General features: G+C 40.0%; 1 protein-coding gene across 2 annotated transcripts in view; it reads left to right on the forward strand.

Moving 5' to 3' along the window:
- The window catches only part of ptprga (protein tyrosine phosphatase receptor type Ga), a 466997-nt gene that overhangs the window by 342290 nt on the left and 97329 nt on the right, over positions 1-27378 (forward strand). For both annotated transcript variants that reach the window (XM_038695933.1, XM_038695935.1), the window contains exons 7-8: positions 14171-14237; positions 25522-25679. In XM_038695933.1, the coding sequence (XP_038551861.1) occupies positions 14171-14237; positions 25522-25679 (225 nt within the window). The remainder of the gene's footprint in view (positions 1-14170; positions 14238-25521; positions 25680-27378) is intronic.

A 27378-nucleotide genomic window follows, 5' to 3' on the forward strand; every position in this document is an offset into this window, starting at 1 on the left:
TTTTAGTGGCTGGAATGCAAAAGAGGTGTTTGGCTGCAAATGCCAGTTTAGGGTAGCATTCGCTGTTGTGCTTCCACCATGCAAGTGAGCCCGACTGCACTGTAGTTGTGTCTTTCAAATATTGCTCCATCACTTTCTTTGCACTTTCTCCGTGTTCTTCTTCCTCTTCGTCATCGGACTCTGACTCCATCAGCATAGAAATCTCCTGTTGTTTCTTTTTCTTGGTGGTGGTGACACTCTCCTCTTCTCCATGTTGCTGACAGGCTGACTACTGGGCACGACGTAGTCTGCCCTGTTTTAGAGCTGTATTCATGCACAGCAGTAGCGTGCGTCCTGATCAGTAGAACCCTTGAACATTGCCCCATTACTGCCGTTTCTCCTGCGTCTCAGTACACAGTTTCATATTGCTGGCATTGTTGTGATAAACAGCTACACGCTTATAATTTGGAATTGCTGAGGCATCCGCCATGACTCCAAGCTGTTGTGCTTTGTTGACTACCACATGGCTCACCTCAATGACTTTAGTTTCCAAAAACGACACCAGAAAGTTCCCACTCCAGAGTTATAAAGTGATGGCTGACAGCCAGGCATGCCTCCATACTCACCAAGTTCCAAATGTCAGTTGTGAAACTTACGGCCGTTGCATTTTCAACAAGAGCAAACACTTGGTCTCGCAGATTGCTGTACTTAGGAGACAAAAGTGATCCCTGGGGGTCTTGCACGAGGTTTGTGGTGACAAAGGGTCGCATCAGGGCATATAGTCTATGTCCAAAAGAAATATGTTTGCATGTGAGAAAAGTCATTCTCTTCTGAGTAAATGGGCTGCTAAATATTTTGGAGTGACAGGATTTCCTAATTCTTTTTGCTCTCTAATGCTGTTCCTTCATGAATCAGAATCTTTGCAGACAGAAAATGTCACAGGGACAGTCCAGTGATTATTACCAAAATGTTTAATTGATACCTTATTAATCACTTTCATTGATCACTAATGACGAATACATCATCTGTTTTATTGCAAATAAGAATTACATTTACAGTTTTTATTTCTTATTGTAAATGGCATTTCTTGTATCGTCTTGCCTTCTGAATTCCGAACCGTACACACGGCAACAACACTGCAGCTAACAAGATGGAGTCCTCTAAAACCAAAAAACGCCTGTCTCCCGGCACAACACGACTCCAACACAAGCTCCATGTAAGGATAAAAACCAACAACAAAGTTTTAGGAGCTGATTCCCGTCAGTCCAGATCGACTTAGGGTGAAAACACAGTCAACATCAGAAAAGATGGAGTCACAGAGAGACTTCCACTTTGTTTTGAAACTGACAAAACCTACACAGAGTTGGCTTTCATCCTTTTTGATAGGCAAACTAACATTACTGCAAAGCATGTAAAATATATTGTGATTTTGAAGTTTAGCTAACTTTAGCTAGCCAGTTAACACCGACCAGTTGCTAACGTTATCCGGTGTGAGAAATGAGGTAACAGTACAAAGCAAATGTGGAGCGATTAGATCAGTTCACTTTTGATTTATTGTTGTTTTACCAATACTCAGGTACACAGCTACTCCACAGTTCTTCATCGCTGTAACTTATGTGACCCACATAATATACAATAATGCAACATAACTTGGCAGGACAACAAGACAGTGGAAGACCTATTCACTACAATTATGTTACCTACTAACTGTTATAAAGTATGGAAACTACATATTGAATCTGTGGAAGATGCTGGTCATTTTCTTTGCAAAGAAATGTAATTTAATTGTAGTTTTCCAGCTCAAAATATTCCATCACCTCTTTCTTGTAATGATTATTGTAAAACTGAAAAAACTGAAAAACGTGTTGAACTTGTAGTAGAGAACAAAAGCTGTTAAGCGCTTATGTACTAAATACATTGACTAGACAATGATGGACAGTGGTTATATTAAAAATTTTAAAACAATTGTTACAGTTGTCTCTGCAGTTCCTACCTAATTCTACACCCTTGCTTTTGGCCCTAACTCCACCCCCCCCCCCCCCCCCCCCCCCCCCAATGTAGTAATCTACAAAAGGAAGGAAAACAACAGGGAAGTGAGGGGACAGTCAATGAGAAAGTGAGAGAAAGAGAGAGAGTTGTCCAAGGGGTTATCCATGGCCTTTAGATGCAGTTGAATAGACCCACAACCATTTTAGAACAACGTAACTTATAGTGCTGAGTGTTACATGAAAGTTAGGGTAATGCTTGGTCCGTTTTCAAGCAGCCCGGTCCCAAACCTTCTCTAATTATAGCTAAAGAATAAACTAACATGTGTTTCATTTGAGGCAGTATGCTGTAACAGAATCTTGATTCATATTTGATCAGCACTGCACAGTTTGCCGTGAGTTTCATGAGCCTGGTGTGTTGCATTGGATGGACCTGCAGATTGGATGCGGTGACATTGTTTTAAACCCGCCACATATTACATAAACGTTTGTGATTGGCCAGACTGGATCCACTTAGTAATAAGTTTATGGTGAAAATCTTTCTGAATAGGAGGGGGAGCAGATGCATCTGCCAGAGCAAATGAAACATGAGCTAGGCAGATTTGTCAGGTTCCCAGGCTAAATGCTCTAATTAATAAATAATGCTTTGTTTTAGTCTTAACAGCCAGCACCTAGGCGTTGTCCAATGTGCGGATTATGTGGATTTTTGATTTGATTGGTTCGTGACCCATTGGAACAGCACCCTCTATGGCTTCTGGGACCTGCTGATTTACAAATTAAGCACTGCATAGCAATGCATTTTACTCAGTGACCCAGTAAAAATGGGTCTGTGACACATTTTGGGTTGCAACTTTGGGAAAGACTGGTCTGGTTCTAAGAATGACAAGAAGGTCAATTAACCTGGACCTAGAAATGAACCTGAATATCCTTAAGTCTAGACGAGGGGTGGCCAAACTATGGCCCACTGCACAATTTTAAATGGCCAATGGTGAATTTCAAAATAAACTTGAATATAGCGTCGTACACAACACACACACACACATCTGCCAGTAAGCTCAGCGACTATATTTGGCGGCAAACTCACCAGTGGAAGATGCACAGTCTGTCCTGAGTGACAGCTGCTTGTCAGCAGCGCACCAGCTTGACTACGGGAGGCAACTCCAGTGTTGTTGTAGAATCATTAAGCTTGTCTTTTAGACACAAGAGGCATCACTTGTTCTTTTTGTTGGACAACTTTTGTATTTAAACTCAAACTGAGTATTTCTTGTTCGCTCATCCAGAAGAGGAGGTTTTTGTTGAGATATAGACTCTTGTGGAGATTAGCACAGAGATAAGGACTCATTCATTGGTGGTTGGACTGTGGGTTCTAACTGTATAACACTGTGGTAAACTTCTTATGCACTTTGTGTTTCTTGTCATCTGTGGTACCTTGGAAATACCTGGTTGTTAAGTAAGGTGGAGTGATTGTCATGTAGTAATTGAGCATGCCTAAACCATAAAAATCCTGCTCCAGGTCATTACACACCCTGTATGGAGAGCTGGATTGTTTGAAATGGAAGGACATCTGTTCCAAAATATGTGTGTGAGAATAAACAGAAGGCACAGTCTCCTTTAGTCAAGAGCTTAGAATGAGAAGAGAGCCCAATACCCTTTAGTATATTTCTAAGAATGAGAAGGAGGCTCCTTAATCTGGTCCTAGCAATAACTGGAAGGCCTAATCTCCTTTATTCTTTCCCCGCTATAGAAATACACAAAGGCCCACAATCCCTTTGTCTAAATCTAAAAATGTCAAGGCCAGGTTGTTTTTCAGTTTTAAAACTAACAGGTAAAGAACAACAGAGTTTCATGTCCGTACTTTCTAGCTGTCTTCTACCACCTACTGACATATTGGTCACTGAATTAATTAGTAACTCTGCATTCCACTGTGTCTTCTTTGAAAGAGGTTCAACCATTACATCCATTACACCACTGATTCATCAGCAGCTAGTGCTGCCAAAGGCAAGGGGAGAAGGAAGGAGGTGAAGGAAGTCTAGAGAAAGAGGATACACAGTGAAAGATCTTGGACGGATGACAGTGAGAGAAAGGGACAGGCAATAAGAGTGAGAGAGAGAGAGAGAAAAAAAGAGAGAGAGAGAGAGAGAAAATTGGTGGAGGAGAGAAATATCAGGACATGTCACGTTGTACCACAGTTTCTTTTATTCCTGATTTGTCACTGCAGTCGCCTGTCCCTGGAGAGAAAGAGGGGGATGGAGCTTGAGAAAGAGCAAGAGATGCAGGATTTTGAAGAGAGAGAAAGGGGTAGATGGGTAGAGAGAGAGAGAGTAGGACGTTGTGATGTGAGGCCTGGTGGCTAAGGATCTCTGGGGACAAGCCTGTGGGCTTTCAGAGACAAACATTAATAATGAAATGCTAATTCCCTCTGTCCTCCTTTCTTTCTCTCCTCCCCACTGTCTCTCTGTCTGTCATTTTCTCTCTGTGTCTCCATGGCCGCCTATATTTTTCTTAATCTCCTCTCTCTTACACACACACTTTTTTCCTCACCAACTTTCTGCCTTGTACCAAAAACAAGCGCAGTTTATTGCAGTTCCAGTTATTAACTTACTCTGCTATTTGAAATGATTATGCAATTTGTGCGTGTGTGCGAGCATGTTTGTGTGGGTGTGCAGCACCATTTTATATAAATGCAGTTCAAAAGGTCAGCCCTGGGTCAGTCAAATTACAACAAAGAACTCACGCAGTTTGCATTCTGAGCTACCAGCTTGTGTGTGTCCAAACAAAGATTTAGTTACAAAAGCTGAGAGGAGCCTGCCATATAGGATGAAACAACTTTTTGACAGGCACATGCTGTGCACCTGCAATATAGTTGGAAAGACAGTAGAATAAGGAGAAATACAATAGTACTGTAAGTGCAGTGATACATGCTCTTAATCAGGCCAGTAGAGCATTTAACAGCGGCCACAGCACTCTTTTTGGTTCCATTTATTTTGGCAATATTTCACAATCTGGAACAGTTCACAAAACCTTCACCCAAGAAGCTGATTATCCTTGTGTGTGAGCTGCACAGCCACCAAGAGTGAATGGGCAAGTAGCCACCGATGGGAGATTGCATTAAAGCAATCTCGGAAAGAGATAATAAATTTGGTTACATTTAGTTAACATGTGTTGCTCTTGTTCAAGAAGACCTGTCACCTGTAGAGGATGCAGCTGCCTCTATAATCAGCTCTTCATGAAACACAGTAACATTTGTCTCACATTATCATTCACCACAGCTATGAGAGTAAATGGAATGAAAAATGTATTTTTCTCCACCAATTAAGGGGCCGATCACTCAGTAACACGTTACTGCAATATTATTACTTTTGTATGGGATTACTATTTTCAAAACAGTAATAATATAACAGTTACTAATCCAAGTAACGCTGTGTTACTATATTACTGAACGCACCATCCTTAAAGTGAATGTGCAAATGTGTGGCAGGTCAGCAGCACCGGGCCATATGCTGTTCAAGTCAGCTGTTAAAAGCTAAAGGAAGAACGGGAAACAAGGGAGAGAGGCGTTCTTTCCACAGCTGTAAGTATTGGCAATATTGTGTCTAAGACGCAAAGAACACTGGCGTCCAAAGTAAACATGCGACCAGCCATGGGGTAATTTTCTATACTGACATTGGGCTGGCCCAATCACATCTCTTACTTGCCCCCCCCCCCCCCCCCCCCCCCCCCCCCCCAAAAAAAATCTTCAGACGACTGCCGCAAAATGCGCGAAAACAACCGACATGTAACATCACCCGCAGTACCCAACGTAGAGCAGGCACAGGCACATGAAGGAGTAAAGGAGCCGTGGCCACTGACGGGCAGAGGAGGAGGCGTTAGTGAAGTACAGTGACAAAGTGAGTAAGTTTGACAAGGGAGAGAGAGAGGGCAGGAGGAAAGTAGAGGTGAAGCTTTAAGCATGGAGTAGCTCAGCCTGTAGGGAGGGAGCAGGGAGGGAGGGTCATTTACTCTGGGGACGCTGGAGACATGTAGCCACCACTTTTTGAAAGCATTTGTTGAAAATGTTCCAAAAAATAGCTTGCACCAAGAAATGTTAATTAACAAATAAATATGCTATGAAAAAGGTTTATTTGCACAATAAGCTTGCAATGCAGTGTAAATACAGAAGAAACCTGAAAAAAGAAGAAACTCTGTGTTGTCCAAAAAAACTTAGGCTAAAAACAATAAAAAGCTACCAATTACTGCATTATATTCTATTCTATTTTCACCTGCCACCTGGATTTTGTGCCTCCCTGGTGCAGAAAATGTCCCCAGAATGCAGGAAATTAAGTGTTTAATGGTCAAAATCTTCTAGGGGAGGACCCCCAGACACCCCTATCAACTATTTCACCAATACATTTTTTTTCTAAATAGTAAGCCTATTAAAATATATTCTTGTCTTGTTGTCATGGCCCCAATTTTCTGCAATGTTACATATCATGGGCTAAGTGTTTCATCACACCCTTAATCTGAGCCCTTAACAAGGATGGTGTATTGGTGAGGTGTGTCCGACAGATTTTGGTGGGCAGCCTGGGCCAAAAATGCCAGGGCCGATTTTTTTCCCCAGCCCTGGCTGTTATGAATTGGATATTTCTAGCATTTACTGTACTGGTTTAGCCGACCAGGAAACTCACAGACCAATCACATGTGCTCCAATCGTCTCATGTGACACTGCTCAGCCAATCAAATCTATGCGTTCCGATGCTTGCGAGTCGAGTCCGCGAGACGTTTTGGAAACACTCACGAATTGAGGAGACGAAAGGGAAAAGAGATTTCACATGGCTTTTAATCAAGACTGTACAGATTCTTACATGTACATTCCTCCCACGGGCAGTTCAACACCAGAATATTTCATAGATCTCCAATGCTGGCTGTCAAGACAAGCTAGAGCTGTTGTTGAGCAAGAGAAAGTAGGAGTGGTAGCTCTGTAAGAGGGAGTGAAAGAGAAGAGGAGGCATTACAGCTGTTCATTTGTTATGATGTGCTGAGTGTTTATTATAAAATTGGCTAAGACTGCACTTCATCACTTCAAGCACTTTTTACTTCATTTTTTCTAAGAATTAGGCACTTCATTTTAGTTTACTTAAATTTTGAATTTATTAGAGTAGTTATTTATTATTATCCCTCCAGTTTGATGTGAAAACTGACTGAAATATTATTTGATCTGACAGTCCGTTGTTGACTAAAAACACATGTTGATACAACTATATGTTACGGTACTGAATGATAACGCAAGTTAGTCATTTTGATGTTCTGGACCTTTGCTTCGGGAAATTTTCTCTAACTGGACCTCTTTGAATTCTAATTGAATACCCCTGATGTAAAGTATCATTGTCAGTATAGCATCACCAGGTGATGGATGTAATGTTTTCAGTTTGGCTGGTTATTGACTTCTAAAGTTAATTATTGTTCCAGTAAAGTGGATTTATTTCTGAAATGAAAGCTGCAAGCAGCGTTGGGTGCGCCCTTGTACGTGCAGCGCGTCGGGGAGTGCCGCTGCCGCACAGCAGATTCTGCAGCTCTACCAGCATGAAGTTGCCACATGCTTTGGACACTGCACGAAGGACTTAAATGTCACTTCCTGTGTCCCCTATGTGGCGCTACATTGCACTATAACTATATGTTAAGTTTTAGTACGTCAAGTGTGGAACATATCATAAAAATGTTTTAATTTAAAACGCATGATGAGATTCACACAGAGCTTACTTCCTGTTGCCAGTAGATGGCGCTACGAGTGAAACTGAATTTTGGCATGTAGATGTGTTCGGGGGGGCACCTAATGTTTGGTAAAGATTTGAAAATGTCAATTTACAACAACTTCTTGTTTAATGGCGAATCATCGATTTTGGACGCCACGCCACAGACACGACGAAAACTCACTGTTTGTAAAACTTTTAATCATCAGTGGGTTTAGACTGCACAGCAAAAATTTGAAGTCGAGCGGACTAATTTTCTAGGAAGAGTTTGTTAAAGTACGGAGCCTGTAAATCGCCAAAAATGGGCATTAAATCCAATATGGCAGACTTCCTATTGGGTGTAGGTGATGGGTCCAAGAGGTACATCTAGATACTTCATGATGCATGTGTCAGAAATTTCGTACATGTAGGTAAAACATGTGGCGAGGACCGCTTTGATGTAGGTCACTTCCTGTTGCAAGTGGCGCTATGACTATGGGTGAATAGTGACATGTACATGTGTTCAGGGCGGGACTCTTCAAACGTGTAATGCGAAGCGTGGAACCTTGCTGTCACGCCACCGCCACGCTGTTAACCCGAAAACTCACAAGTTTTACAACATGGCATCGTCAATGTGTTAAGGGTTTTCTGGGACAGTTTTGAAGTTGATATGGCCAACCTGCTAAGAGTAGTTATTATTATTATTATTATTATTATATTATTATATTATTATTATATATTTCCTCTTACCAGTACGTGGCGCTATGACTTTGAGTTAATATTGTCAGATGGATGTGTTCAGGATGGGACTCTTATTATACATATCAGATCTAGTACAGATATGAGAATGTACACTGAAAAATTTTTAACGCCAAGCCACGGGCACGCTCGTGGACGAAAACTCAACGTTGGTACAATTTTTAATCGGGTTTAGACTGCACTGCAAGTTTGATCTAGGAGAAGTTTCTTAAATTACGAAGTGTGTTAATCTCCAAAAATTACCATTAAATTCAAAATGGCCGACTTCCTGTTGGTTTTCGGGCATTGCTCCATTACCTTCCACAGTGATCATCAACAGATGGGTTGCCACTTATCATTTCACGCTCAAATACACCTTTGGACGTAAAGGTAACCACTTTAGCGTTAATGAAAATTAAACTGACTCACAATCATCTGATACAGCTGTCACATACAAATTTTTTAGGTACAGCAAATCAAGAAGAAAAAGCAGTGGCAGTGGGCCTGAATATGCGAAATGAATAAAACTACTTACATTTCAACAAAAACAACTGTTGGATTATGTTCTCTCCTTTTGGTTTGCAGGATGCACGTATTAAACTTAAAATGCTGGGTACCTACAGGTTACAGTGCACAGAGCTGAATGGTTGACAATAAACAAAGACATCCTGTGGCAGCCATCAATTTGTTATGCTTTTTTTCTCAATCGTGATGTGCTACCAAAACAATATACTAATTTCAATAAAAACAAATGATGTTGTCCCACCTTCAGAAGGCCAACCATTCTTTAGGGATTTATTATAAATTTTGTCTGCTTAATTGCATGGTTTAGAATGATAAGTAATTAACAAATTAATTAAAGTAATTAATACAAAGGTGGATTTAAAAAAAAAGGAACTTAAAAGGTATGTATTAATCTATATCTCATTTTATAATTTATTTAATGCCTACATTTAGTATGTTTAATGTATTTTGGTGCATGTAATGGGCATTTGTTGAGCATTTTTTAATTTCTGTATTCATTGTCGATTGTGTCAGGATCCGTCCTCCATACCCGACACACACACACACACACAGTATCCTTGTGAATTTTATTAATCAGAATTCCAAACAGATAGTTTAATGGGGTGAGCCACCAACAGTTTAGCTGTAATTGTACAGTGTAAGTTACATTGTCTAATGTATAGAGTCTGCCCTTTCAGCCCTGCTGGTCTTGGTTGTCTTTTCCAGTTTATCTTCAGACTCCAGCACAACTCTGTCCAAGTGAGGATTAAAACATTCACTCATACTAACGCACACTCTGGCTCTCTCTGGGTTGGCGTCTGCAATACCATCCAACAAATACTGCTCAAACTAAAATATATTGCACCATACTGGTTCTGGAGGGTCTCTGCCGGCCACATCCTCTTGCATGGCAGCAACAGCAGTGGCAGCCTAGACCTGTCTCTGCTGCTGGTCTTCTATGGCTCCAGGAAGACGGCCAAAACACTAAAATGTATTCTCGTCAATATGGGATGCCATTTTTGCTGTTGGAAACATAGTCAGTCTGCAATGCAAGCGAAGATAGTGGCATCCAGAAAATCCTGGTGATATTACTGTCATGTGAAATGACCGTGCTGGATGCATGAAGAACTAATTGGCGAACTCAGCTTTCTCTGTCAATATAGCACACACTGAGGAATTTATTGCTTCAATGGACTGCATTTACCATCAGTGCTAATTTTACATCCAGAATTGTCCTTTAAAATAGAGAGTACTTTAAAAGGTAATTTCACACAAAATTCCCCAAGTATAATGGAGGTGAATGGAAGAAGGTGAAAGGATTTGTTCTAACCCTCAGTAGAAAATAGATTCCTGTGAAATATATACAGTGGAACAGTGACAGTGGAAGCCACTTACAAACTGGAAAATGGATGAACATGTAGAAACAAAATCACTTTTCTACAGGAAACAGTGACACAGACTTGTTATGCGTTTTGTTCTTTTGTGTTTAATATGTGAAAAGCAAGCTGACCAGAATACTGTGCCCTGCTGAGTCCTCTAACTTGTCATCCTACAATGTGCTTAATGACAGTGATCCAGCTGCTTTTGTAAAGGCCTTGCACAAGTGGGTGTTTCTTACATGCATTTGAATACAAAATATTGTCATGTAAAAACAGGCGTGTGTCCACAAAACAGGTCCACCTTTATTAGTCTGACAGATCTACAGAATGAACATTGCGACTTGAATCAGAGTAACATTTCCTTATACCTAAGAAACAAAACAGTTTTTCTTACACTTAACTATAGAGGTGGCAGATCAGAAAACACTCGTATAGGTCATGTATTTTGCTGTTTAGGTATTGTTTTTATGCTTTGGTTTCAATGATTGTCAGCCTCCATGACAGCAATGACGCTCTAATTGAAGACAGTAAAACTGTTACTATAACATTGCACAGTCTTTGAGTTCAGATGGAGAGGGCCTTTGAGAGGCTGTTGATTGCTGCTGTTTGTTCTTCCTAATTACACTGCACTTGTTTTTAGCATCTCCTCTATGTTCTCAACTCACATTTATTGTCCTATTCCTTCTCTTGATTTAGCACCAAGTTTTCTCTTTTTCTCCTGAAGGTGAATTAAAACACATACTGAAGAAATTTTCAAAGGATCCAAGTAGAAAAGGAAAACTTACATAACATACCCATTCTTGGAAATTGATTGGATCCCAAGTGTAGGTTACTCTTAACCTTCTCACAAGTTGAGGCAATAAAGTCACTTCTCTTAGACTGAAATTTTATTGTTGTTAGTTTAAACTTAAAACACTTTGAACAGTCAAAATGTTGGTGATAAAATTCTCGAAAAAAAACTTGTAAAATTGCACGTAAATACACAAAAGCAAAAATGTATTTTAAAAAAAACAGATTGACATATCAAAATTCTTTTGATAACTTTAGATCAATCAGCAAAGTCCGTAGAGGATCCTGCCAAAGTTTTGGGTTGATTAAAACGTTGTTTTACAAGTTCGCAAAAATACACTTTTGAGAAAAGTGATAGAAAGTTGCATAATTTGACATTTTAGAGCAGAAGACCATTAGAGCAAGGATGCAAATGAATCCAGATATTAAAAGGTTGAAAGAACTTTGACGTTGAAGTTTTTGTCTGGCTGTTTTTGCTGCACAAAAACGTTTATCCAAGAAAAGAAAGAAAGAAGGCTTCCCTGCTTGGATCCCTAAATATGGCGTCACACACCTACCAGTCAACTCAGGAAATATCTACTGTATGGTGGCGTTTCAAACCAAACTTACCAGTTGAAGAGGCACAGTCTGTCGAAAGTGGATTCTTGTGGAGATTTGATCTGAGATAAGAACCCAAACCCCCAGCTGTATACATTAACAGTTATAACATTAACTTAGCTCTCCTTATTAGCTAGGCTCCTTACATGCTTGCTAATAACTTTTTTTAAAGGAGCCCTATCATACAGCTTTTCCAGTCTTATATTGTAGGTCTGTGACTCCTGTATGGCAGCTTTGCATGTTTTTTTCTTATACTTATTCTACATGTAGGCCTTCATTTCAGCCTCTGTTTGAACAAGCTGTAGATGCTCCTGTCTCTTTAAGGCCCCTCCTTTCAAAGCCAACTGTCTTCTCATTGGCCAAGAGCTGAAGCATACCAGGCTGTTGTTGCTGGGCGAAACAGGCAGACTGAGCGTTGCTGTGCCGTTAGTGTGGGAGCACATGACCATATATGGAACAGCAGCTCCGTCTGGCTCGGTGTTAGGTAGAACTGAGCCGCAGGTGGAAAAAAAAGTTCAAAGCAGGAGGAAACCTGAGGTTTTTGCTCACAGTGATTTCTTATAAATGCTTTAACCTAATTTTTTGAAACTTTGGCCTTGTTTAACATGAACATCCAACATTATAACATAAGTCATAAAATGTGGGAAAGCATAATAGGTCTCCTTTAAGCTTGGTCTCCTACATTGACAGTGTTGTGTTGGACAAATTTGTGCAGCTGTGTTCAAGAGGAAGAGGGAGAGAGACCGAGATAGCAAGAGAGAGAGGGACGGGTGAACGAGAGAGAGAGAGAGGGCGACGAGCTAGAGGACGTGCAGCGCAAATGCACTACGCCGCTCTGCAATTAAATACTTTTTTAAATAGGCCTAGTAAAAAAAATTTAAATCAATATGTGGCTGTCAGAGTTGGTATTGTGATGGGCCGCCACAAATAAATGAACGTATAGGAACGTATGTGCAGCGTGGACGTCGTTAGGCCTATTTTAAGGGGGCTGAAGCTACCCTAACATGGTCCTAATCCCCCTCAAATTATAATAAGAAAAATAATTATTAGGTATAGATTTATTTTTTTACAGTAAAGGCATGTACTCAACAAAGAAAAGGAAGAATTTTGATAAATACTTAAAATAATTGTCTTGGTTGTTTTCTTCTAACAATAGGCATTAGTTGGTCTAGGCACCAAGGCATAACCTAAAACAATTTTTTTTCATTTATTATATTAGCTATATTCTGACCAACTTAACTTTGTGTTTGGCTGTCATACATTAAATAAATATGTAGATGTTGCCTACATGTAGGCTAAGCTATACATGAGCATATGCCCACAGATATACACATAAAATATAAAAATTTAAAAGCAATCATACATATATGCATACAGTAATTGTTACTCCAAACCTTTTATTCCTTCCGACATCAGGTTATTAAATTCAGACAGTAGCCATTTTAAATAGGATCCTTTTCAATAGTGTACATGATAAAGTATTTAGTTTATGCTTATATGTAAGCCAAACTGCAGAGAATCTACAGTGCAGTAACGGTAAAAAGTATAATTAAATAGCATATTTTGGACCTGCAACCTATCTAATAGAGGAGTTAGATATGGTATTACTTTATCACACATTTAAATGAGCAGCTGGTTAGCATTTAAGTCTTAGCCCACAGAAGAACTCAGCAGGAACACAGTCTGACCTAAGTGAATTCCCCCCATGCAGCTTTGATGTGTCTAAAAGCTAACATTACAGTAACTTTTTGTTAAACAGAGGAGAAATGGGAGAAGAGAATATGTTGCTTTTTACATGTTAACATTTTGGCTTCTTTACTGGTCGTTGATATAAGTGTTCTAATACAATAACAAAAGATTTTGCAAGTGCAAGTTACACATACACTGGTGGCTAAGCCCCCCCTGTGTTTCAATCCTAGTGACATCCCTGCTGTGCAGTGAACTTGTATTTTAGTGTTTCATGTCGTCGCTTGGTACCTTTAGAATACATGGTTGTCAAGTACTGAAAGACCTCTGTTCTTTATGCATGCAAAATTGCATGTAATGTTTTTGTGTACATTAAATGATGCCTAAATGAGCTGAATGTTATTCCTTCATTTAGCACATCCATAATAATATTTCTGCTGATAACACTCTGAGTGGCAGGCATAGAATACTTGCCTGCCAGTGAAAAAGTTAGAAGATACCTACACATTGATGTGTGTATTATGTAAACTGCCTGCAAGAGACTGAGTCACTGCAGCAGCAGAGTGTACACTATGCAATAGGTGGTATTAACATACAAAAATGGATAAAGGTAAATGATACACTGTTTATGATGATTTACCTTATAATGAAATTCATACTTTGAGAAAAACAATCTACAAATGCCTATACAGTTTGTGGCTGCGAGGATAGATAAGCAATATACAAATACATTAAAAGATAATGCAGTGATGTTTTTTCTAAATAACAATGCGCTGTGTTGATCCCTGTATCTGTTTGTATTCCTCAGGTGGGAGGGAAGGACAATCCTGCTGTTGACCCCATAATCCACGGCCTAAAGGGTGTGGTCCATCATGGTGAGTGGCAGTCCTAGTGCCCAGTCATGCAGGGAATGATAGCTATTTAATCATCAGAGAACCTGGACTTTCTCTAAATGTATATACAGTAACCGTGTGTTATCGCCCAAGCTTTTAGCTTCTTTTAGGTCATTGTCTTGGTTCTCCAGCCCACACATCAGTGCTTGATGTGGGCCGGAACGTTGTACTGGCACTTATGTTTTTTCCACTTCAAGCACTGCCACACACACTTTGGTTATGTCCAGCCCTGGCCATTGACCATCATACTGGAATAATCACCTTTGACTTTCAGTCACAGAGCTGCTCAGCAAATTTGTCACATAAATAATAATGAAAATACAAACTCTTTGGATGTTAGGCAAGATTCTTATCAACTTCAAGGTTGCTTCCCTTAAAGTCAATGCCAAATCATACTAGAATATATACACTGAACAAAATCACAAGCGTATCACTTTTGTTTTTGCCCCCATTCATCATGAGCTGAACTCAAAGATCTAAGACTTTCTCTATGTACAAAAAAGGCCTATTTCTCTCAAATATTGTTCACAAATCATCAGCCAATAGTAGATTGGCTTGATGGGGACTTGAGTACCTCATGAGTCCAAAATTCTTTTAACTGTATTCACTGGGACACACACACACTGAGACAAGCAAGTCTGCAGGAGCAGAACTAGCAAGCCTTGACTCACAGTGTTCACCTCATTTACTGTACATGTCAGAAAATGCTGCTGTTGGCCAGTATTGTGAGGACTTCAGAGTCAGTCAGTTTAACTAATTCAATTAAATATGCCGCTGCATTCATCTCTAAACTATTGCAGCAGAACAATAATCCTTTCGTGAGCCATGACATTATTGAAAACTGAACAAGTCCAGACCCGAGTCCGGATCAGCTTTATACACTGATAGGGCATAATGTTTGAATAGTAAATTTGCTTTGCTAATTTCCTCACTGTACTCAGGAAGGGTGTGGAATTAGCATGGTAAATTAGCAATGCTCACTAAGACCCTTTCACTCTGAGCTATGGTGGCATTATAGGGGAAATAAATCATGTTTTTTTTGTCACTGCTACAACACACTGAAGAAAAAGATAGGCAACATTAAGGTAATGTGAAAGTAAAGTGAAGTCATTAAACAACAACAAAACAACATTAATCCAATATAAAGAAGTGGAATGAAAAGAGAGAAGCACAGATGTGTGCCCAAATCAAAAATATAACTATGCATTAGTACTTTTGGACAGAAAAATAAAAGCATATTTCAGGTTCATTACAACTTGGGTTTTATTTTCATAATTTTGGCAACCATTGTCTGCATTGCTTAAAGCTGCATTCAGACCAACCGTGATTTTTCCCCTCGCGACGCTTTCCTCGCGTGAGTGCATTCGTTGCAAGTGTTCACACACAACGTGAGAAGGCGATTTTAACGCGATATGGTGAATAAACACAACTCGCCTTTACTACAACTGTATGAACCCAAAGTAAACATTTTGCTGTGATTAAATGGCAATAAACAGATTAAACTGATGCTGAAATAACTACAATATGATGCAGATTTGTTAAACATATGAATTCATACTTTGTCAGGTCTGTCAGCAAGACAGCAGGACAACAACTTCTAAAATGTTTGTTTTCTGAATGGAGTTTGGATCGAGCAGGGCCATTCTATGCTAACTTGGTCGCGGTAAAGTACAATGATAGCTGGAATAAAGTTACAGACACATGTTTTCTGAACTCACCAGGTAGTTCAAGCTCCTCGCTTTGTTTTCTACAAGTAATGTCAAGTTTTGTCCGGTTTTTATATAAATATCAAGTCGTAGTCCGACAGAGCTAACGACGCTAACGCCACTGGAACCGGATGTGCATGGAACCTAGCTGCTGAGAAGCTCCAGTGAAGGTAAATCAACGTTGAAATCCCAAAAACTAAAGTAAAAAACTAATTTAATAAAAGCCGTTAACTCCGAGCTCCTCCCGCAAGTAAATGGCGTAGTTGTCAGAGCAGAATCCGACTGAATATGGTTGTTTATTTGTCCAATGGTTGCAGCGCTGCTCCCTGCTCCTCTCTCCCAAGTTTAGCAGCTCTCAGCCGGCCAGCAGATTTTCAATCCCCCGCTCTGCCTGGCCCTCACCACACAACGCTCTGAAGCCTCGGTGAAGTATGGACAATCTCAACGGCAGCAGGCCAACTGCTCTGCCACTTAACATCATAATGCTCAAAACCCAACACAACGGTAGATCTACGTTATCAGCTTAATATCAGTTCACACACAGGATTATCGCTGTAGTAAGAGATGCACAGATCACATTTTTCCTGGCTGATTCCACTTACTGATTTTTTAAAAGGTCTGATCTACTGATTCTAATTTTGGCCGATTCCGATTTTATTTCTTTCTGAGATCTATAACTGACAGCATACACAAACATTTTTGTGTGTGGAGGAGGCTTGTTGATAATTGTCATTCATTCATTCATTCACTCTTGTGAATAACTTCCACACACCTAAGACATGTTTTAACCTGTGTGTGTGTGTGACTATGACATGAGGTTACTGTCTGCGCACACACGAAACATGGCGCATATTGAATATTTGACACTGCTCGGCCCCGGTCACCAGTCAGAGCCAAGTATGCGAAATTAAACGGCCTATTTCAGGCCCCAGCTGATCAATCTGTGCATCTCTAGCTGTAGAAGAAGAGTTCCAGTCCAATAAGCTGTTAAACAAGCTACCAAATAAGCTAGGTAATGTTTTAATAACAGAGTGGGCTCATGGAAAAATAATCGGTTATCATAACTTTTTTTCATGTTTAATTTATTAAGGACTCAGCATCATCTGTATTAAAGACAAGAATCAGTTCATCCAATGTTTAAAGTGCATAAAACAGCCCTGCCAACCTACTTAACATTACTGGAGCTCCTCAACTACTAACAGATTTGAACTGGTTTTCTGCCACCGGACTGCTGTGAGGGGGAAAGCAGGCAATGGACCAAACCACTGTGAGGAAAGGGAGGGGGGACTCAAAATGTTGCTAAACTTAAAAAGCACTTTAATTGCCCTCTTTGCGTTTGTATTGTTTTACTATTTACACAATTGTTGTAACTATATATCATGATATTATTTAATGGTTTTTAAGGGGATACCCCTCTACTAGTGGGGGGGACATGACCGCCCTGTCACCTCTGTCCCCCCCATGATTTCCACCTATGGTCTTCATATATTTATCAGTTGATGTTAGTCAGTGCAGTGTTGTCATGACATAGAAATGGTGGACAAAACTATAGAAATGAGACCGAAGTTGTAAAACAGATAAATAAAGGCTAATCATCTGCTGCCATGAATGACAATCTGGACTGGCGACCATCACTTGCAGGAGGCAAAGTGAGGGCCCAGGTCCACAACATGGGCAGGACTTTGGAGGAAGTAAATCTGCACAGCATATAATGCATTTGGAGAGAAGTGGCCAGTGTTGTACTCTCTATCAAACTTTAACTACAGGGTACTCTTTGATTGTACTCCTGATCAAAAAGTCTTAGCCTTTGCATCATTTAGTGCTTCACATGCCATATATTCACAAAAGTAATCAGGATTTTGGGGAGATTCAGTGTTTTTTCCCCTCACATAGCAAATTAGAAGATTTTTCATTGTTTTTTGTTAGCACTGTATGCCCTCAGTCAAACACAACTGTCTCCTGCACGCAGTCCTGATGTGCATCCCAGTCATGATCAAAACATTTATCCTAAAGCAATGTTCTGTCTGTCCCTCTCAAAGGGCCCCGCTCGGCTTGCAACAGCAGAACTGTTTCAGAGTGAATTTTGAGAGCTTCGGCATACACAAATAAAACTTTGATAAAACCTCACCCCATGATACTTGCCCTTTATCTCCTGCTCAGTTGTCTTGGAAAAACTACTCTGTCTCCATAATTCATCTAACACAAAGACCACTCAAGTTCAATCAAGGTCTCGCTCCCATCTTTCCCACTGGTGGTTGGCTAATTTTCTCTGTCTCCACCAGTGCTACAGCGGGTGGTTAAATTTTTCACAGCTCTCTTGCCTTGTTGTCGGGCTTGTCTGGCGGACACGCACTACAGGTCTACCTCCTCAGTCTTTACACCTCATGCCTTGTTGCATGTTACATGAAAGCTCACTGGAACAAATGCTCTCTGACTAGCTAGCCAGCGAATGGCTCCGCACCATCCTTGTAAAATCAGCTTGGTAAAAAGGCTGATTTAAAAGGCCGTGCACAGCGGACTCATGAAAGGCTTCGGTGAAGAAGAGGGGAGCCCGCTGTCTACACCTTGCAGGGGCTTTGGAGGCAGATGCAATGGTGGAAAGATGAGAAGTGGGGACGAGGAGTAGGAGGAGCAGGGTGAAAGCTCCCTCGTGCATTCATGCTTTCCACTTTAATGTTGTTTATAGTGAATTCTGTAAATTATCTAGTGATGTCTTCATCACTATTGCAAAGATCATCACGATCACAGTGAAAAAGTTCAAACAAACATTTGGAATACTCTCAGAAAGAGTAGATAAAAATCCTCACATTGTATACTGCTGTGAAGGTTTATTACTCAACTGGAAGGGGATGTTTGGAGACGCTCGAATTATGCCTTTAGGAAAACTTTTTTCTGATGAGGGCAGTTTCCAAAATGCAAAGTGCTTCATAGCAAAACTTGAGCCATCACTGTTGAATAAGCAGTCATTTTGAGGCCTGATGTATACATTTGACTGACAAATCTTCCTTTTCCTTGTACTTTCACATCTTCCCCTTCCTCTGTGGTAAGGAATGTAAAATCATGACAGCCATCCTCTGATGAACAATAACTTCAATACCAAATTTCAGTAGTTGTTGAGATATAGAAAGTAAACACACAAGGGAAATAAAGGAGGAGTGTGTTCAGAGTGAAGGCACATGAGATTCATTCTTTGGAGCAGAGAAAGTTTTCTCATCTTATGTAAGCCCTTCCTAAACAGCAGGCCTATCAAGAGTTATCCTGACATTGACATAATGACAGCTGGAGGGAGAGGCATTTTTAACATGCAGTGCAGTGCCCGTCTGAAGGAAAGGTGTGCTGACCAAACCAAAAAGTGTAAATAAATGCTGTCTTTAAAAGCCTAGCCAGTGCAAAATATTGGCTTTAAAAGAAATCTTGGCATAACTAAATACCAGCATGCCAAAACTCCTTGAGGATCCACGGAAATCAAGATAGAGGCTGTGAATAATATCCTCAAAAATACTCCACAATAAAAGAAGGAGGACAGATAATAAGATGTGTCTGCCCCAAATTTCTGGAAATCCTATTGAGGAGAGGATGAAAAAGAAGCTTAACACGCAAGCACTGTGCAGTGGAGCCACATCAGATCTGATGTGAAAGAGAGCGCTTTGGGATTAAAACCCCATCAGTAAAGTAATGGTAGACACACTGGTACAACAGTACAGGCAGAGAGAGAAAGAGGGAAATGAACACATCATTTCCCTTCTTCCAATTCCTTTGTAAGTGCCCCGGGGTCGACACGGTACCTCAAATCAGGGGAAACCACCGTAAGCCATGTACACCCTTTAAAAAATTAATTGCCTATCAGGGTCGCAGAGTGTTGAGTCACTGAGTGAGATGGTGAATTAATATACTTGTAATTTCTGCGGGCGAGGAGGAATGGCTTCGTTTCAGCGCTGTGACAGTAGATCAGCGGGAACACAGACGCTTGAGTAGATAAACAGAGGAAATGACACGGTGCTGACACAGTGGGATGTGTAAATATACAGCACCCAAACAATGACAACACACCAAAAGCTTCACTCTCTGTCCTTCCATGCACTGTTGTGTACTGGACATACTCCAAACACAGACTTCTTAGGCCATAATCCTCTAAAAGCTGTCGACATGCAGTGTTGTACTTCGCATGCTCGTGTTTCTCTTCTCTCGTTCACTAGACTGGATGTCAGACACTTTCACAGACAAGGAGTTTCGTACTAAGACAGTCCTGTGGTGCGACCTGTCTCAGGTCAAAGATTGAATGAGCAGCAGCAAAGAATCGTGATTTGGTCTTTAGGAAGGAGAGCACAGTAAGTATTGGGTGGATATCACCCGTTCTAACATTGCTGTCAGCCAATCATAGTACAGCAGCGCTTAATGTAAACACACAACCCAAAAATATGGATAAACTTAATAAAGGTGCCTTTTTTTCCTTGGACAGAACAGCTAAGCTAATTGCCTCCCAGCTCCAGCTCTGTATGTAACAAAAACCGGAGATTGTGATGTATCATCTAACTCTCACCAAAGAAGTAAATAAGCATATTCCCCAATGTCAAACTAGTCCTTTAAGTTACTAAAACCACTACTAAATAAAATAAATGCACCAAACAGTGTGTAGCAATGGATGCAGTGATTAAATTGTTTGGCTGGCGATCTAAATGTCCCCGCTACTCAGTATTTACGTGGCACCCGTTACCAGCAAGATATGAGCCCCCGGGTTAGCAGCTCTACAGTCCCTACACTCTCTCAGAATAGAATGCCTTATATATATATATATATATATTTTTTTTTTTTAACATTTCAGACATGCACATACACAAGAAAAGACATTTCAAATGCCTCAATATCTCGACTATCTTTGCACACAACAACAATTTTGTACAACACAATGTTCTGATGTACTTACTGTGTAGTGTCAAAAAGGAAATTCACACGAAAAAAGACAACTCCTTCTGCAAAACTAATGCCATGGCTAAACGCTGGGAATCGTTCATGACCATAAAGCACTCAAATGAATTTTCTGAGGCTTTACAATAGGAACACGCAATAAAATAACAATAAAAACACAACGTAAAATCCTAATAAACCCACACAATAATTCCCAACATACACCATCTGTTTAGAAGACTGGATAGGAAGTCACTAGCTTAGTGTTTTGCAGTAAAAATCCACTTATCACGGCAAAATACAAAGTTCTCATCCAGGCATAAAATGCCACCTAATTTAATGTGCAAATGAAGCAATCTAACTGCAGTGCAGATTAATGAGTCTCTGGTTCTTTTATTCTTTAAACTACCCTCAAACACTCCGGGATTTAGAACGGAAATCTCTCAGCTTTTTAAAAGAACACTCGTCACTGTCCCTACATGACTTTTCCGAGACCCATTTTCTCCACAGAAATTCAGAACTCAAAGAAAAGAAGTTATGACACTACTGTATTTACATTCTTTCATCATAGAGGCTTAATGATTGTGTGCTCATGGTAACCCAGAGGCAAAACCCCCCCCACCAAATTCATTCTGACACCGGCGCTTATTTTAGGCTGCTAAAAGATACAGTTAGAAATGGAATATTGTTCATTTTCAGCCATACATGAAAATGTCATGCCTTACAAAAAGGTAAAATAGAAAAACTATAATGCTCTTTATGTTTGTTTCCTGTATTAATTTGAGGAACCTTACTGTCTCCTCATTCAATTTTTTCATTTTTCTTCTCTTTCATCTCATCAGCTTCAATTCATTAAAGTCACACGCTTTATGTCTGTTTCTATTGCACTTTCCCACATTTTGCTTTTATCAATTAACCAACTTTTCCACCTCAGCCAAGGGTAAAAAACGTTTTTCTAATTTTGGATGGAAACCAGCCAAATGCTAACATGCTATGTAGTACTAGGTTTACCATGTTTTACCATCTTAGTCTTAGTGACCTCCAGAACCGCCCAATATGAACATAATCCAAGGATACTGAGCTGTACAGTTGCTTCTAACACTCACGTCAAATCTTGATCTTGGTCTTTGAAATGGTTTTCAGAAGAAGAATAGTTTGGTCTTATTAAACATTTTAAAACAACAACATTCAGAAATTGATGGCTGGTCAGAGTTTATCTGTCTTTCAGGGTAAGTCTCCAGCCGTGTTGGTAACCTCAGTGCTTATTTTGCTCCATCTCAAGCTGTCAAACCAGGTGTGGCACAAGATAAGACAGATTCAATAAAACTGTGACAAAAAAAGTCATCATGTTACCACACATGCTAAATGACATTCATTTTCTGCAAGAAAAGCAAGCCCTCAGGTTGGCTGCTTACTGGCTGTATCTGTATTTGTCTTCAAAAAACAATCTTCTTCAGCTGTCTGCCAATTCAATTTCCTTCCCCTGTGTTGCAGGGGCTTTGGAAACCCATGAAATCTTTAAACTGCCATGTGTTTAAGCTTCTTAAGGAAGAATACAATGTTATCAACAACATATGCACTGTTATTTCCCATTCTGGCTACTCAGATACACTAAATACACAGATGTATAAGTACTACAAAGACCAATCTCCACCCTGGCCTGTATGCCAGCTCTCATAGGTGTGACACAGCATCAACTTGTTTTTGACTACATGCTTTTATTTTGGCATCTATTTTAGATTTAGTCTTTGACTTTAGACAAAATTGCTTTTTTTTATTTCACATTTAGTGTGATTTTTACCCCTCATACTTTTAGTCTAGTTTTAGTCGACAACAAAATGTTGTCTCTCTTTAAACTAATTTAATTAGGCAGATAAAGGTATTGGAGATTGAAATCAAGGTGTTGAAATCCGTAATATCTGCGTTTGACTAGAGACTTACTACCATGTGGAGCATTTTTCTTGTACGATAATTTAATGAATGAAAACAACACACAAATATGAAACGACTGTTTTGTTCCACTGGAATTGTAGCCTACTAGTGGTGCGTTATCTGAAATTATAATGAATACACTAACATCAGCCCTAATCAAACCTTAACCACAGGGGTGAGATATCAGAAAATGGTTTTGTTTGTGAAACAGTTGAATCTCAACTACAAGGCTGTTTAAATATTACAAATTCTCCATCTGTAGGCAGACTATCCAAATAAAGTGTAAATCTATTAATATGATACTAACATTATACTTTTATACACCATTTTTTTCCACTTCAAGCACTGGGTGGGATCCAAAGACTGTCACTGCACAAGCTGCTTTGCCATGCTAAATCTTCATCCTTTTCCTCTTCCACGCGCTGCTTGCATGCGGTGTAGAATGTATACAAGAGCAAGAAATTTTGTCTCTTGCGTTTTTATATGTTTCCTGAGCTTTGTGTTTAAAGCGAGACATGCCGTGTGCGTTCGGTTCTTGAGAGTACTAATTTAGATGCATTAATCTTTGAGAAGGCCTGTCTCGTCATTCTCTATTCCCCAAGTGTACCCCACCAACCCTCACCCCATTGCTATTACCCCACCCTGTCTCCGACTATTCTCCTTCCCTGGCTCACTCTGTCGCGCGGATTCAATGGAGCTGAAAATACATCTCTGAATTTGGCATTGGGGAGGCAGTAGGAGACAAGCGTTGTCAGCGGGTGAAGAGGAAGAAGAGGAAGGGGGAGGAAGACGAGAGGGTGCCACTTGTACACATGTCCTCACCCTTTCTTTCTGTTCCTGTCATTCTCTTTCCTCACATGTTTTATTTGGAACAGCAGATTGAATGCCTTCTCCTCCTCCCCTCCCTCTCATCACAATTCTTCTCTCTCTTTTGTTGCCGGCTTCTTACTTTTATTCTTCAACCCCCCCTTCCCTACCTTTCCCTTTGTCTCACAATTCACTTCCTCCTCCTTCTTCTTCTCTCCTCTGTTGACAACTCCTCCCTGCTCCTGTCACGCTCTGTCCTTCCTCAAGTGTTTGTCTCAAGCAGATAAGTGATATGGTGATGACGGAAATAACGAAAGGCATTTTCTATCATTACAGAAACTTGAAGAATTACCGCACTACTTATACTGAGTTTATTGAGAGCTTTTACTTTGAAGAGTTCTGAAGGGCATTCACAAGAGACTCTAGCTTGCTTGACACACCTCTGACAAAGCCGTCAGATGTGCACACACACTGCAGCACATGCTTTATGGTGAGCATGTGCAAAAGTGTCCTTATAATCATTTTTTTTAACAAGGGAGAAAACCCACCCAGTACCGACTGAGCTAAGTGTGAACACGAGTATACAAGGATTTGAAATAATTTGACTTTGTTCTGGCCCGCCATGTAACGGCTTGAAAAATTTTTGGCCCGATGCCAGACTTATTTGCCAACCCCTGCTCTAGATGTTGCGTATGAGACAATTTTATCTTTTCTTGTTTTGTTAGCAAGCTAAATAAAGACATAGCTTGCAGGTTACTGTCCACTTTAGCATAGCTTAGCAACAACAATGATTTCCACTTGTTAGGGTTCTACATGGGCCTAAAAGTGAGACCCAGACTGGGTCTGTATCCACATAGTTAAAACCTATTCCAACTGAAAACCAACTGCCAAAGCAAAATTTGAGACCTGAACTCGACTCAAGACTTTTTGAGATAAACTGTTGATGTTGGGCTAAATATATATTTTCATTCACTACTGACCAGGCTAATGCAACTAATTGTCTACACTCTTTCCCTATTTCCGCACACCCACAGATTACATTTACATTTACTCATTTGTCAGATGCTTTTATTCAAAGCAACTTTGAGGAACAACATACAAGTATCAATAAAGCATCAATACATGGTAAGAGATCTACGAGTGACAATAGATCCTTGTAAGAGCAGCAATAAATACTAATAACAGCTGTTAGCACGTGTGGCATCAATGGGCTAAAGGAAACAGTTAACGAATAGTCATATCAATACAAGAAAATTGTAAGGGAATAGAAGAAGAGCACAGGAAGTGCATGTTGAAGGTTAGGAGTTAGAGGTGTTATAAGAGAAAGTGTTCTCGGAAGAGATGAGTTTTCAAAAGCTTCTTCAGGCAACCATTCAGAGAAAAAAATTTAAAACAGTTACACTGTAAATGTGTTTGTTAGATTACCTTAATTGTTTTGTTTGAAATGCCAAATTCTGAGGGGTCAGGACTGGATTTGAAAAGTAATACTTCTTCCTTAAAGCATCCTTTATGATTTCATTAACAGCCTTATTTTGTTCCTCCTTATTGTGTGTTAGGTCATATTTAAGTTTGGAGCACACATTGTTAGTGAATAATTCCACTGTGTCAACATTTGGGCTTGGGGATGTGATGTTGTAAAGTTTGTAAAGATAATAGATTGTATTGTGTATGCCTTCCAACACCTAGAGAGGTATAATTATAGGTGTTCCGTGCAATTATGTCTGTCAATAATGGGGCATTGAACGAGGCAGGCAAAATGCAAATGAAATCAATGGGGTAAACTTAAAGACTGGGAAACAGTAGCACTTGGATCTGCTCCAGAAAGCCTGGTCGCCGTAGTTTGCAGTAAAATGAGGATTGTTGTGTAGATCATGTTGTATTGATCTCAACACTTTGTCCTGTCCTCTCTCATATAGAAAAAGAGACTGTCCTGGAGCCATTTGTTCTGAAGGACATGCTGCCGTCCTCGCTGGGAAGTTACTATCGCTACACGGGCTCTCTCACCACTCCGCCCTGCAGTAAGGTGGTGGAGTGGATCATCTTCAGCAGACCTATCTATGTGTCCTACAGACAGGTGAGAAAAGGTTGTTCTGGTAGACAAGTATGGAACCTCAATTTATGCCTGTTATCTAAAGAACAAAACTGAAACATCTTGTTACATGAACCTGAAAAAACGTCATTACCTTGAGATTAAGTCCATCCTGAAATACTGATTGCCTAGAAGTCATTTTTGCCAGTGCAAAATATTCCTCTGTATCCCAGAAATATCATTTAGATTAGATAATTAAACTGTGTTTTTGTTTTAATATCTTAAAGCGGCCATATGTAGTTTCCAGCGGCCACTAGTCGTGTGGTTTTAGATTGCAACCTGGTGTGTGCTTGTATGCGTGCTTGAACACATGAGCGAGAATAATATGACACATCGGGAGACAGCTTCACACAACATGCTGGAAACTCATTTCAGCTCCCACGGCAATGTTACATTAATATTTTTATCAGACTGAGGTTGAACTAATTCATGCTGGTTACATAATATCATTGCAGTGACTGCATTTAGCCGGCGTTAGCTCGCCTGCCTGCTTTTCGATAACTATTTGTGTATCTTTCACCGGAGGCTCAGCAATGTCAGCATAGCTAAATGTATTGGATGATAACAAAAATGGTTAGTAAGCTAGACTGAATATTATAAATGAGATTGTTGTTACACTTTATAACAGTTAGACCGCACTAAGTAACTTTACTCTAGTGCATGGGTCTTGTACTGTGGTGTTGTCCGACACTTTATGTTGCATTTTTGTGCAGGGCCGTGCTCAAAGTATAAAAAGGGCACATGGAACAAGGATTTAAATAGGACTCTTCTCATACTATTGACATAGAAAGATATCGTTATGTATTCCTTGTTGACACACATATACAGATGCTTCTGTATCGATACATCAGCAAATGCGGTGACGCAAAAAGAAACAGGGAATACCCAACTCTAGCTTTTAAACACTGTGGGATGACATAACTTACAGGGAACAGTTGCTGTTGAGGGGTTGCTACGGATGCGGCTGCTGCTGCTGTTGTGTTGTTGCTGATACTACTGGAGGTGATCTGTGACTACAGATATTAAAACAACTATAGGATATATACTACCTGCAGCTCTGTGAGCGTCTCCCTAGCAGTCAGTCTTGGTAGTAGCTGCAGTATTACAGCAGGTCAGTCACTGTGAGCCAGTCCCAAACACTCAACAATCTCTACATCTTTTGTTAAATCAGCTAATATATATCATATATTATGTATATAACAATTCATACATTTCTTCTGCACTCTTACTTTGATGTCAGGAATATTATTTATTTTACATTGGCACTGACATTTTTAAATGTATTTCCAGTTATTGAGTTTTTATTGTAGGTGAGCTGTTGTAAACACTACTGTTGCTGTCAAAATGTAAATATATTTAATACTGTTCTGAATTAAATGATTTTTTTTGAAGTAGGCTATAAGTCGGAGGAATAGGCTTAGAATTTTTCCAATGTTGTTGTAGCACAAGGCTTTTATTAAGTTACTTTTTAATAATCCTAGTTCAAGTGCAAAGATTTTAGTCAAATTACGTAGAACAGATCAGACCTCTCAACGCCCGTGAAGCTTTTCTCCTTTGTTAATAGTGTAGAAGTAACGTTAGCTGTCGGCGGGGCGCCTCCGACGTTCTTCCGATCAGGTTCGGACACTCTTAACACACCTCACACCAAGGGAGAATCTGATAAGATAATCTGTAGAACCATCGA

The sequence above is a fragment of the Micropterus salmoides genome, unplaced genomic scaffold, assembly GCF_014851395.1.
Source record: "Micropterus salmoides isolate LMB-PRFRI ecotype aquatic unplaced genomic scaffold, ASM1485139v1 Ms_hic_scaffold_4, whole genome shotgun sequence".
Classification (NCBI taxonomy): Eukaryota; Metazoa; Chordata; class Actinopteri; order Centrarchiformes; family Centrarchidae; genus Micropterus; species Micropterus salmoides.